The sequence below is a fragment of the Schistocerca nitens genome, chromosome 2, assembly GCF_023898315.1.
Source record: "Schistocerca nitens isolate TAMUIC-IGC-003100 chromosome 2, iqSchNite1.1, whole genome shotgun sequence".
Lineage (NCBI taxonomy): Eukaryota > Metazoa > Arthropoda > Insecta > Orthoptera > Acrididae > Schistocerca > Schistocerca nitens.
Window position 1 is genome coordinate 684584650 of NC_064615.1, and position 14922 is coordinate 684599571.

The following is a 14922-nucleotide window of genomic DNA, read 5'->3' on the forward strand; positions in this document are numbered from 1 at the left end:
ATGGCGCTCTGCAGCAGACCACCCCTACGTGTTCCCATGTTGACTCGATGATATAATCAATTACGATTGCACCAGGCACGGGATCATTGCGATTGGACCTCGAATCAATGGAAACGTGTAGCCTCGTCTGATTACATTTCTTCTTAATTAAATTTCTTGTTACACAAGGTCGATGGTCGTGTCGGGATACGGCGTCATTCTCGCGAACTGCTGCTCGGAACAAGCACTTCGTCATAGGCGTAGGCCGCTTGGGGGCAGTATTATGCTATAAGGGACATTGATCTGGGCTTCCGTGGGACTTGTGATAGTACTTAAAGGCAACATGGAAGTTCTGTACCAAGTGAACATTATCACGGACTACCTTCATCCCTTCATGGCTGATGTCTTTCGCAGCGACGATGCCATTTTGCAGCCGTATAACTGTCCATTTCACAAGGACAGAATCCTGCTACAATGGTTTGAGGAGCGTGATAGTGAACTCACACTGATGTCTTCGGCACCAAATTCGCGTTATTGAAACTCAGTGGAACACATGTGGGGCGCAATCTGACACCCACAAACCACCGGACCGTAATTTACGGAAAGACTTGTCCATAGACACTTGGTGCCACATACACCCAGAAACCTATCAAGGGCTTACCGAAACCATTACATGCAAAATCGGTCCTGCATTGCGTTCCAAAAGTGGACCAACATACTATTAAACAGATAATGTTTTGGTTCATCAGCTTAAGTCTTCTTGAGGATTCGCTTCATAAGAGATACTAAGACAAACAACTGCTCATGTAAAATTCTGTTCAATATCCCAAAAAAATATACATACACGGTGTGACTGGTACCGACCAGGGTAGCCGAGAGCGCTAACGCGCTGCTTCCTGGACTCGGGTACGCGCGCCGGCCCCGGATCGAATCCGCCCAGCGGATTAACGACGAGAGCCGGTGTGCTGGCCAGCCTGGATGTTGTTTTTAGGCGGTTTTCCACATCCCGTTAGGTGAATACCGGGCTGGTCCCCACGTTCTGCCTCAGTTACACAGCTCGCAGACATCTGAACACATTCGCACTATTTCATGGATTCCACTAGACACAGACAGTTGGGGTACACTAATTCCGTCCTGGGGGGTACGGGGTGGCGGCAGGAAGGGCATCCGGCCACCCCTTAACCATTAACATGCCAAATCCGATTAACGATGGCCGACCCTGCGTAACCGCGGGACAAGGCGTAAGCGATAGATAGATAGAACACGGTGTGCGTTGTACACGTGCAGATATTTCTATTGCTGGTTGAGGACGACGTCCTGAACAACATTATATCAATACTTACGTCATTTTCGGACTAATAATATATCAATTACAAGTCGTATCATTTTAGGATGATTAGTCTCTCCAAGGTCATGCGGCAAAAGCAAGACATTAATGATTATTTCCCCCTGGACAGCAGGTCGGGTGTTGAAGAGTGGACGTGTGTGTGCAGTACAGTTAGTCTATAGTGTCAGTCGTAGTCCACTTACTGGTGCAGTACGACCATCCAGAAAATATCGGGTTGTAGAGTTTGTGACGTGTTTATGGTTCAAATGGCTCTGAGTACTACGGAACTCAACATCTGAGGTCATCAGTCCCCTAGATTTGGAACTAATTAATCCTAAGGACATCACACACATCCATGCCCGAGGCAGGATTCGAACCTGCGACCGTAGCAGCATCACGTTTCCGCACTGGAGCGTCTAGAACCGCTCGGTCACCGCGGCCTGCTTACGTGTTTATGTGAAGCCAAAACATTATGACTGCTGCCCACCGCGACGTTGGATGCCGCTGGTCGAACTGTGGGCACGGCGCAGCAAGAAAGGATGCGCTGCAAATGGGGAAATCCATTGAGATATGCTACTTTGGCAAAGGGAAGATACTTGTTACTCAGAGACAGTGAACGAGTATCTCAAAAACGGCGAATCTGGTCGAATGTCCATGTGCTACTGTCGTGAGTATCTACGGGAAGAGATAGAAGGACTGTGAAACTACCACCAGGCTCTAAATGGTTGGCCGTCCACGACTCTTCACAGAACGTGTGTTCGAAGAATTTTCTGCTCTGTGAAGCATGACAGATGGTGATCTGTGGCGTCTCTGCCGAAGGAGCATAATGCTGGTGCACGCACAAGTGTTTTGGAGCACACCGTTCGTCTTAAATTGTTGAACATGAAGCTCCGCAGTAGACCACCCCCACATGTTGACCCAACGACATCGTAAATTAGAGTTGGAGTGGGAATAGGACCATTGGGCTTCGACCGTTGATCAACGGAAACGTATCGTCTCCACAAACGCCGTCAACGAAGTAAACGGCGTCTCGAAATGTGCATCGCGCCACGGATGCAGGATAGTGTGAGCAGTATTGTGCTATGGGAGACATTCTCCTCCATTTTCGTGGGATCTGTGGTAGTAATGCAAATATGCTGACAGCTGCGAATAACCTGCATCAGTTCGTGCTTTATATCTTCCCCGACTATCTTTCAGCAGTACAACTGTCCGCGTCTCGGAGCCATAGCCGTGCTATAATGGTTTGAGGAGCATTATAGTGAGCTTCCATTGAGTCTGCTCCCATTGTCTCAGTGAGTAAATTCGCCTGATGTAAATCCTATGGAGCTCATCTGGGTCGCTATCGGACGCCATCACTGCGAACGCAAATCAGCGGTCCGTTACGTACGCGTATTTCATGATCTATGCCTAGAGATCTAATGCCACCTCCACAACCTACGAACTAACTGTGGGATCCTTGATACGTAGAATCAGTGATGCATTTCGTTCCAAAGTTAGAAAAACAAGCTACTAATCAGATCATCATAATGTTTTGGCTCATCAGTGTATGTGTGCACATATTAATGTACCACATATAAAAATACATATAGTTATTCCCGATACATCCTGTATAACATCCGATGTAAAATAAAAATTTTGAAAAGTTTACTCACCAATACAGATACATTAATGGCCTTCATAATATAACCTACTTCAGTACGAAGGCTATGCTAATTCGAAAACACTTCTCATATGACTAGAATCCGGGAGGAGGCACGTCAGTTGCCTACCTACGGGGGTAATGAAGCCACGAGCCGCACCATCCTATCTACATCATCATCGTAATATGACATCCCACGCCTCTTTTTAATAATGTCAGCTTGGTATTTTAGCGTCTGTTTAAATTAAGCAGCCAATCAAAATCTAGAATTTTTGCAGGCATTAATACAAGGAAGCCAATCACATTGTAGCTGTGATATTACGTAAGCTTCACTTGAATTATGTAAAAACTGTGTAAACATTACATAAACTGGTTGTATCATACACACACACACACACACACACACACACACTGCATAATGTTCGACCTCTGTATTTTATCTATCTCTATATCTCTATGTTTCTGTCACTATTGTACTACCTTATCTTTAAATTTATTCTCACTTGTGTGCACACAACACCTAAATGTGGTGTACAACATTTTCGCATCTGTCTCAGTATCACACCACCATAATCAGTAGCCGGCCAGAGTGGCGGGGCGGTTCTAGGCGCTACAGCCTGGAACCGCGCGACCGCTACGGTCGCAGGTTCGAATCCTGCCTCGGGCATGGATATGTGTGATGTCCTTAGGTTAGTTAGGTTTAAGTAGGCTAAGTTCTAGGAGACTGATGACCTCAAAAGTTAAGTCCCTTAGTGATCAGAGCCATTACATAATCAGCAAACTTCATCTCTCTGATTTACACACCATAAAAATTCTTGTGTGAAATATTATACTACCCACCCACCCCCCCCCCCTCTCTCTCTCTCTCTCTCTCTCTAATGTTTAAGGACGCAACAATAATAAAATATATTAAAGAAGGAATCAAAAAACAAGAAACTATAGATATATATGATATATATGTAACGTATTTTTTACATCGTCATACATTAAATCACGCTGTCACACACTCATTAAAATCACAGTTAAGTTTAACATATTATCCTATCGCACAGCGGAAACGTTCGAATTAATACACATTGTGCCCAATCTTAAATTTTTTTTTAAATCACCTTCTGTAAACAGTAGGTTGTTACATTTTACTCTAATGTTTGAGATATCTCCATTAGATAACCAAGTTTTTTACAGCAGTATCTGCTTTAATAAAATCGAAATGACAGTGAATTTCATTTAGTCGGCAAATTTTGTACAGTATAGATACCATATCCTTAATATAACAGTACACCTACCCTGTCCTGTAGCGTACATCACCAGACCCTGTAGCTGCCACCCCCCCCCCCCCCCCACATTAGCTAATCTCCCTCCCCCAGTAGGTGACACCCACTGCACATATACACTGTCGCTCTTGTGTTACAATATGGTTTTAGGATCTAAGTTATGGCGCATACACTGTCAAGTTACTGCAGATACGCTGTCAGCTTCTGGTTTTAGAATACTATTTCAGTCCTGAATGCTTATTTTTTGTGTCTGCTATTACTAACTGTGTGCTTGGCATTGTAATTTCCACTGTTTATAAGTTTATACCCTCAACACGGGATCGCTATAATATCTGGAAGACTTGGAAAACAGGTAGTTGAAAGCATAGCTACCGTCGTTTCTTACCTACATGAATGTGTATTACTACTCTCCACTACTTAATTTCATTGAAGTGTCACGTAGTTTGCACTGTGTGACAGTATGATTTAACATCAGCATCAGAAGATGACAAACGTTCCATACTGCAACATAAAGTTAATACCCTAGCAAGGGGTCCCTATACTGGTCGACTTTGATGTCGGTTTTAGCTGAACAAACATGAGTTTTTATCTGTAAAACTACTGCAGTTAATAGCAGCAGTTCCTTAGCAAGGCATTTCAGCCTCCATCTACGGAGGCTGTAATTGAAGCTGAAGACTTATTTAGAGAAATGAAGTACTTAGATAAATAACGCTTTCCTCGAAAGTTGCTTGTTTTACAGAGTTTCTAGTTTCTGGGAGGTCTGTATCATTTGCAGTATAAATCAATAATTGCCAGTCAGTATCATCGAATGCATTTTTCTAGTGTTAAATAATTGTTGCTTGCTAAAATGAAACATTGCTGATAAACTTATAAACACTCCGGCGATGTCAGTTCTTTCTATGAACCACCAATAACATAGCCTCAGATGAAATTGCCAACACCCGTTACGTGTTTTAGACATGGAGATAGCGTTGTAATACTTGATGTAAACAGTGTGTGTGTGTGTGTGTGTGTGTGTGTGTGTGTGTGTGTGTATGTATTTTCTGCTGATGTATTTTACATTTGTAAATACTGCAAGTTACATTACATCCTTCATTTAATTTTTTCGATAAATATTTATGGCACAAAGAATTCTGATATTTTTGAGCATAGACAGGCTATACTGCGATTGGCTGTTTCATTTTAATGGCCCCTAAATACTACACTGTGATCAATTGTTTCATTCTAATGGCAGGTAAAATACTAGCCTCTGATTGGAGGAGAGGAGACGGGTGGAGATTAGGAGGGGTCGGGGTGAGGGGAAGGGAATGGGCGATGGGTGATAGGGATGGTCGTGATGACACCACTAAAAGGAGGTGTGATGTGTCATGTGAGGATGTATGTATAAAAGAAAGTCGTGTTAGTTACACTATTTATAACTCAAGAACGACTGGACCGATTTGGCTGAAAATTGGTGGACGGACATAGGATACTTTTTATCCCGTTCGACCACTATAAAACGTGGTATAACAAAAACACATCTGCCATGGAATAACAAAACGCAAATGTCAGCTAAACGTCACTATAAAACGTGGTATAACAAAAACGCATCTGACATGGAATCACAAAAAGCAGATGACAGCTAAGCGTCTGTGGTTAAGTATCAGTATATATCATTAATTAAAAATTTAAAGAAATAATTTGTATTTTCTTCGAATCATCATTAACAATTCCGCGACCAAGACGATCGAACATTTCTCGACAAAGCCTTAATGCAAGAAGGATACAAAACATTACGAATGAAATGACTGAAGAAGAGCAACACATTGCCTGTGAAGAGCGCCGCGTTAGAATGGCTCGACTTCGTGCTTCTCAGTCACAAGAGCAAAGTGAGGCAGCCCGTGAAACAGCTCGGTTGGAAAATGTTTGCATCGAATCTATGGCGCTATGTGAAAAAACTTCAGCTGACAACAAAGATGAGAGTTGCATTGCTTAATGATACATCTGCTGAAGATATCTCTGAGCAATTGCTGACTATCGGTAATGGTCGTGTACCTGTCGAAGAATAGAGCGGATTGATTTCATTTCCTCATAATTTCTGTAACTTTGTCTCATCGAAAGACGAACTTGTCAACAAAGTATTCCCAAACATCATTACTAACTACAAAAGTAATGAATGGTTGAGTGAGCGAGCAATTTTAGCGGCTAAGAATAAAGATGTAGATGACCTAAACTACATAATTCAGAATGAGATCATTGGTAAAATGCATTCATTCAAATCTATCGACTGTGTAACAAATGAAGATGAAGCCACCAACTATCCAACTGAATTTTTAAACTCCTTGTATGTGCTTGGCTTACCACCGCACAATTTACGCCTAAAAGTTGTCTCCTTAGTTATCATGCTTCGAAACATAAATCAAACAAAACTGTGCAACGGTACGCGTTTGGTGGTAAGTAAATTGATGAACAATGTTATTTACACGACGATACTCAAAGGAAAATTCGAAGGTGAGGAAGTTCTCATTCCGAGGACCGCGATGGTCCCAACCGATATGCCGTTTGGGTTTAAAAGACTTCAATTTCCGATTCGTCTTGCATTCGCCATGACCATTAACAAATCACAAGGCCAATCCTTGAAAGTTTGTGGTTTAAGTCTGGAATATCCATGTTTTTCACATGGTCAGTTATATGTGGCATGTTCACTCGTCGGAAGACCATCTGCGTTGTTTGTTCTTGCACCTGATAATAAAACAAAAAATGTCATGTATCACAAGGTACTTAATTGAAGAGTGGAAGCTATGCACCAAAAAACATAAAGAATAAAGAATCATTAAAATACTTAATTTTTTTATTTGTATTTCCTAATAAAAAATTGAACTTAACATCCAAAATCTGATTATTTATTGGCTTTAAGGCGGAACAGAGTTCGCCGGGTCAGCTTCATAGATAAGTGGCATGGCGTGTGACATCATTATCCCTGGAAGCAGGCAACCGGCGTGTCTCTCCATAGGTGCTAGTCGAGTAGAAAATGTTTTGAATCGGCATACGCGTCCATCTTGCTTCTATAGACTACTCAGAAAAATGTTAAAACCATTAAACAAAAAGTTACAGATCTAAACCAAGAAGAAACAATCCCAATCCAAGATTTCAAAATTCTCTCGTTTTAATGAATAAAGATGAAAACCGCCAGGTATGATAGAGATAAATTTTGAAATTTTTGATGGGTTCTGACGGCGCCATTATCTGTTTTTAGGATGGCTCCTGGTGAGTGGGACAAGAGCCACCCTTGCGATCCAGACCCCACGGAGCTGGAGAACACATTCAACATGATCAACATCTTTTGGTTCTCCACTGGTTCACTTATGGGCCAAGGATGTGATCTTCTGCCCAAGTAAGTTGACTGTTATCCTTATCACAAAGAAATCGATGTACTGAGAAATCCAATTAAATTAGTAATTTCTGGATCATTAATAGTTAATTAGTTTAGTTCTTGTTTGAGAAATTGCTCTAAACTCATTGTGTACCATCCAAGATAAAAGCGCTCCTTGGATATCAGAAGGATGATTTGCGACTAACGTTGCCCGACGTGTATAAAATTCTGCATTTTGTGGTAAATTCGCCACAAAAGACTTCAACAACCGGAAAATTCCGCTGCAGCCGAGCATTGTTTAAGTGAGGGGAACTGGGTCGAATACGAGGACATTCAGAATCTGATGTTAGGATTCGACTGCAAACCCTAAAAATACACCAACTTCTTTCATTCGTTTCTAAAACCAAAATTGCAGATACTCTACCTCGACATATTACATTTTCTTGTCGAAATTAAATACGGTGCGCCTTGAAACATGAGGACCTGTTCAGGTCGATTTTACCTAAATTGAAGAAAATAAAATTTGATCAAGGCTAGGAATCTGCCTATCACAAAGGGGAGAGAATCAGTTCGCTCGTCTATCAGCACCTCTGCGTCTGATCACCATATCCGGTGTTGCAGGGCTGTGTCGACGAGGTTGATAGCGGGAATGTGGTGGTTCTTCACTCTCATCATGATCGCCTCTTACACGGCCAACCTGGCGGCGTTCCTCACCAACAGTAAGCTGGACGCGCCGATCGAGGGCGTCGAAGACCTGGCCAAACAGACCAAGATCAAGTACGGCACCTACGGTGGCGGTTCCACCGCAGGCTTTTTCAAGGTAAATGACGCCCACTGAAAGTACAATCAGATAAAATACGCTGCACTACAGAAAATAAGTAACATTGAGATCTCGTTCTCCATCTCTTTCATTTTCTCCTTCTCTCTCACTCTCAGACTTTCACTCATTCTCACATTTTCTCGCTCTCCACTCTCCAGTTCTCTCTACCCCTCACGCGCTCTCAAACTACGTCATGTTCTCACTCTTCCTCACACTCTCTCTTCTCTCACACTCTCTAATACTATCTCACGTTCTCACACTCCCTTCTCTCTCACTCCCTCTCTTATCTCACAGTCTCTTCTCCTTCATGGACAGCAGTTCGATGGACTTGGGACTCTGTAATGCTTTGATTAGTGCCATTGGCATACGGAGCCTTCCCATCCAGCCTGCAGCGTATCTCGTAGCTAGAGGTCTGTGCGGACAACAAAAATGCTATCCGCATCGCATCCGCAAGTGCCTATCCGCAACCGCAAGTATTGTATTGGCATCTGCAGACAAGACAATTTTGTAAAGAACATTAACCTCTCTGATACGCTGGAGCTCTAACGATAGCGTAGTAGCTGGTTTGAACTTTCGTCTGCTGCAATCGCTTCTCGTAATTTTCATTCCATGGATTAAGAATTTAGATGCCCATCATGATTGCATTTTATTACTGTAGCCTGTCGTGTTCTTGACATGTTGCCTGTGTTACACCTTTCTTTCAAAGGTTTCTGCAGAATATTTCCTTAAAATCAGGATGTCAAAGTCGTGATACGGGTTGTCGTCGCACCTTGCACATTGCTAAACATTAATTATAGATATCGTTTTATCATTTGACCTTAATGTTTAATCCTGTTAGCGTGCTACCCTTCTCCATGTAATAAGCGTTGCGCAGTCTACTTGCGAGTATAACCGACATAAACTTTTATAGGCCACTGATTTTATAGTAGGATAGCTGCTGGTACGATAGGATGTGTGTGTCCTTGTCTTCTTCTTCTGCCTGAACTTATCCTGTCTCTACACGGGTGGGTTCGGCATGCTATTTTGGATTTTGTTCGTGGCCAGGTGTTCCTGACGCTTGGGGGAGACCCGAACCCAATATGTAATCAGATCGTCAACTAAGTAAAATCAAATGTTTGTCAGCGAAATTTTCACCAGCAGCGGGATATTCGGATTTGGAATTAGGATACTATTTCTTTGGCTCATCGAGAATCGACCCTAACACCAACGACTATTGTGTTCTGTCCACGAACTCTTTGCTCACCAGTAGTGAGGTGCGTACATGTCTGATTAGACAACATGACAGCTATTGTTATTGTTAAAAACACATGGAGAGACATTAAAAATGAAAATTATTTATCACTTGTAGTTCTATGTACATATGCTAGGGCTTGAAATGAAACCATGTATATTTTTGTGCTGTACCAGGATTCCAACTCACATACGTGACTTGCTTGGAGACCTAGAGTAGTTTGCAATCTTGGGGAAAACAACGAAATGATCGAACTACATCGTACCGTGTGGGTCAGATGTCACAAAGAGGAGATCCAAATTCGAATCCCAGTCCAGCATCAAATTTTTTAACGTCTGGAGTTCTGATAAAGTAAGGGCCCTTTGTCCTGAAGTGACCATTGACTCATGAAATAAAATAAAGTTTCTAGTGTAAGGAACCTCATTGGCGACAGAGCTTCTATTTGTCGCGACTTCTGCCTGTTATTATCCTAAACCTGCCCTGTGCCATTTGGTAACGAAGGGATACGATGTTTATCATGCGCATTCTGGACTATAGAGCAACCTGACGTTTTCCACTTGGCATTACTAGACGTAACTGTGTCGTAACGTATGATGCACTTAGCTTACAAATTAGATACTGTGGAAAAAATTCAACTCTCTAGTAACTGTTATCAGCAGGTTTCTGACGTGGAAATTATGCTCGTCTCATGTCAGCGAGATGTAAAGACGCTTTTAGCCATTACAGTCTCTATTCGAAGCAGTTTTGAAATTTTCACTGTTTCAAGATATTTGTCAGATCGAGAAATACCATTGCAAAGTTTGACGTTACCAAGTACTGCCGCTATCGGTAATAATACTTTAAATCTGCTACTGCAACACGTGTGCCTGAAGGAAACATTTAATTCTTCTTTGTCATTTTTGAAGTAGTTGCTCAAAAACTGGTAAATATTCGGTTCACAGCAAACGGTTGCGGCGTTCTGTGGAAAGTGGACCGCAACAAGTAGTTGTTTAGTTCTTTCAGTGTCTAAGAAATACTTTTCACGTTAATATCGGACAACTCCAATTATTCGTAAATTACATGAAAACTAAATTAACTGCTGAAGTCCGTTACTTCACATCAGAAATTGCGTTGCTCAACTTCATTTACTTGCGCTTAGCTACGACGCTTGCAAAATGCTAAAACTGGCGCAACAGACACAACTTAAACGGACATCCAACTAAGAGGCCTTACACTCAGCGGCCAACCCAGATTTTCTAACTCTGTCAAACACCAGTTTCTGTAAACTGTAACAGACAGTCAGTGGTGTTGAAGCTATTCAATCTCTGTTGAGCAATAACTTCACAGGTAAAAATTAGGTATAGCCTATCATATTATGTAGTGATAGTCTGGTGTTATGACTCAGCAGCATATGGAGAATCAATGCAAATTGTAGAACCGTCTGCCCATCCGTGCCGCGCAATATAACTCTACGATTCTTATGACTATTGTGATAACATACAGGTGTCGTTAATATGAAAATGTTAGGGGCTAAATTGATAACACTCTGCGCAATCGATGCACAGAAGCTCAGTGGTATGAGGAACCTGTTGCTAATTCGGGTTCTCTCTGTATTAAGCATACTGCGCGAAGAAAAGCTCTTTAACATTGGCACTTTTCGCTTTTATTGACAAAGCATCAGCAGCCGATACACTTTAACGATATGTATCTATATTTTAGTATTTATGGCCTCTATGACAGTTTTGCTCAACGATGATTTATTTTAGACATTATACTATCATGCTTTTGTATTCCTTGTTGTACTTTCTGATAACAACAGCTTTTCCTTTCGTATTAGCAAAAGGTGGAATCGAATTTGCGCTACATATATTCGCTAGTTTTATTTTCAACGGAATTTTGAATCTGAATTTTCTGTCATTTCTTATGGTTTCCTACATAGAAGCCTTTCTTGATTTGGAACTTCATATTATTCGCAGCTTACGAAGTCTCCCTATCGATGTTACATTTTGAAATTAATGCTTTCTTCATTTGTACGCTTGTCTTACATGGAAAATGCCATTGACATGGATCTCAAGAAAAATGTTTCCAAGCCTATTATTATGAAAAAGATGCATTTCCTACTTCTGGAGATATTTTAAAAATGTGAAACATGACTGGTGATGAGCTTTTTAGTTTCAGTACACTTAAGACAGAAAAACACAAATAATTTTGACAGTTAATGATTTGTGTTGCTTGCAGTCAGCGAATCTGAGTATTACTAGTGACAATACTAACCCCTAAACCCAGTTACAGAAATGCAAATAAAACTCATTGACATACGCTTTGGATATTTCGGCACTCGACCGCCACGTCTTTGAGACACCAACTACAGTCACTTCCTAAACCTCTCAAGGCTGGTGTTCTTCCTGCTAGAAGTATAACTGAAGATTGGCAACAATATATGATATGTTTGGCAACTCCTGTGACCGCCGAGTTACTTCCTGGACGATACAGAATTAGCCTACAGAATTCACTTGTTATGTTCGTATCATTTCCATTAAGTAATCAGAGTAATTTTCACATAAAGTGTGAAATGAAGTTATTAATGTATGTTTGTGAGTCCAGGAAAGTCATTCGACATGGAACTGCACTTAATCTGGTCTTACATTGCGAGCTTATCTGTCCAAGCCAGCACTGAAGCAATAATACAGAGCGAGCGCTGCATTATTCCGCCGCTTGTGGGGTAGCATGGTCAATTGTAAAACAGGGGCTGCTTTGTTCCGCGGCTCCAGTCTCATTGAAGGGTAGATTTATATGTGTTTCGTGACAGATCTACAAGCAGTCAGATAGAAAATCAATAAGGAAGTTTTATTTATTTTATTTCAAAAATGCAACATTTCCATATTATTTCATTTCAACGCAGGATAACAAGTAAATACAGACCATTTGGAAGTCCAGAATGAGTAATATCTAATTTGTGCTGATATACACTCGTCTTGTTACAGATACTTTATGTTTTATTAAAACAGACATTAATTGTAAGGATATTGTGGTAATTTGTATTTCATTTGAATCAGGACAGTGCATATTTTAATAGCGTTGTCCATTATTTTATTGAGCACAACAGTACACATCAGAGAGAAATCAATCATCAACAGTATATTCTCTCACATTACATAAAAAAGTGCGACAACGCACATGTAGAGTACCGATTCCACACCTTTAGAAAACTTCTGTGTCTGAGTTAAAGGTGTTGTCAAACCGGGTTTGATGGGTATTTTCGACCATAGAGGAATTTTCTTGACTGTTTTTCGATAAGGAGCTTGAAAGGTAAACATTTGAGGGGGTAAGATCAGAAGAATAAGTGCGTGAGGAATGACTTTTCAAATTCCTGGATAGTTTTGTTAGTGAAATTGGCAGAGTGTGTTATCATGTAGTATCAATACTTGATGAAGTTTTGTAGGTCATTTTTCTTACGCTGCAACCGATATGTATCTTAGCTGTTGGCAAAAAATACCATCTGAGTATATTCTACCATGAGGAGATTTTCGTAATTCACAACGCACTTTTTGAGTCACCAGAGGGAAAATATTCCGTTCACACTGTCCTTTGCTCGAGTATATGTCTTTTGTTAGGGCTCAGCCATTAATTCTTCTTAACAAGTTAATATAAAGACATCATAACTAGTCACCAGTAGGAATACTGCATTGGAATTCTCATTAAGCCAACTAATGACGATCAATTGGAAATTTGTGGTAAAGTCTCATGGGACCAAACTGCTGAGGTCATCGGTACCTAAGCCTACTCACAACTTAATCTAACTTAAACTAACTTACATTATGGACAACACACACATCCATGTCCGAGGGAGGACTGGAACCTCCGACGGGGTGAGCCGTACGGACCGTGACAAAGCGCCCAAGACCGCGCGGCTACCCCGCGCGGCCGAGGACGATCAAGCAAAACTGCATTAATAGTTTGTTGTTTTAAATTAGAGCATGCTGTGCTACTGCTTCCTACTCCTGAATTTTGGCTATTGAATGCAAATGACACACGACTCTTAAATGGTCGCACTTCATCAAATGTATCTGTTATAGAGGCTCCCTGAATGTGTAAAATCATTTGTGCCAGTACGACCTTTCGTGAAGCAAAAAATCTTCTGCTTTTCCCAAAAGCACTCTCCCCACACTTAATACAAATGTTCAGAACTGCCTCTGCTGCCCTCACCCCTTTACTAAACCCAAATCGAACAACGTGTCACAAATGTTAGACATTTTTCCGCTTGTGACTGTATTTCATCACACTTGAACTACGTTCATAAGTTTCAGGCCTGCGAAATCCAAGTCATAAATGCGAGATAAATACGAGAATTTCAAATAAGAAAATGACCGTTGATAAATACACTTATAGCGCTGTGCGACATTCACCTGCTTGGAGTCGTATGACGTTGGCAGTGGGAGGTGTATGGCCCATAGCCGGTAGCTGCTGTGGGGCGAGAAAACCCTCGAGCATGAAGTATTCTGATCTTCACACAACCATCAGCTGTTTGGCGGAAATGTCTCTGGAAGTTTTTACTAATTATGCTTGAGGTTCTGCCAGGCCGATAACTGAATCAGGTATCTGATATGCTATTTATGAAACTGGGGAAAGGAGTGGATTCAAACATGCGACATTATGTTTACAGAGCAAAAACCTTACCACTTGACCCCAGGCAGATACTTTTTCGCAACAGCTCGAAAAGACTGACACACTTTCCTACATACACTCCTGCATTCTACAGTGTTGCCAGATCGTGCATGTGCCCAGACTTAGAATTATTAGGTGTGGTCGGGAATATTGCCCACCTTAAGTGAACAACTCCGACTACGTCACTGTGCCGGCAGAAAGTGCAGGATCTAATACTGAACTTCCATGTAATCTCAATGAAATATTCTGAATGGCTTTCAATTAAGATGTGACACTGAGCAAGTAAAACTCATTGTTTGAACCCAGATTTGACATTTGGCACCTAAGCTACAATTTCTCTTTACTGTCACGTTCCGAGCAATCTACATTAGAAAATATGTACGTAGTGATAAAAGCAGTACCACAGCAGTATCATGTTGGCATAGTGGTAACACGCTTGATTTCCTAAGCACTGGTTGACATATAAATCGGCTCCGATCTCAATGGGAAAACTCCACGTTTCGGAAGTCTTTCTCTCGTTTTCTTTGTTCGATCTACAAATGGCCAGAACGAAATTCCGTAACTAAATGATGAGCCCTGCATCATAAGCCATCTCACAACCTCCATTCAATACATTTTAGCAGTGACCTGAAGTGTCTGTTTTCGAAATACTGGCT

The 14922-nt window shown here is 41.3% G+C and overlaps 1 protein-coding gene across 2 annotated transcripts in view; it reads left to right on the top strand.

The window, feature by feature from the left end:
- Positions 1-14922, top strand: part of LOC126236825 (glutamate receptor ionotropic, kainate 2-like) — a 320846-nt gene that overhangs the window by 230709 nt on the left and 75215 nt on the right. For both annotated transcript variants that reach the window (XM_049946425.1, XM_049946426.1), the window contains 2 exons: positions 7455-7592; positions 8193-8391. In XM_049946425.1, the coding sequence (XP_049802382.1) occupies positions 7455-7592; positions 8193-8391 (337 nt within the window). The remainder of the gene's footprint in view (positions 1-7454; positions 7593-8192; positions 8392-14922) is intronic.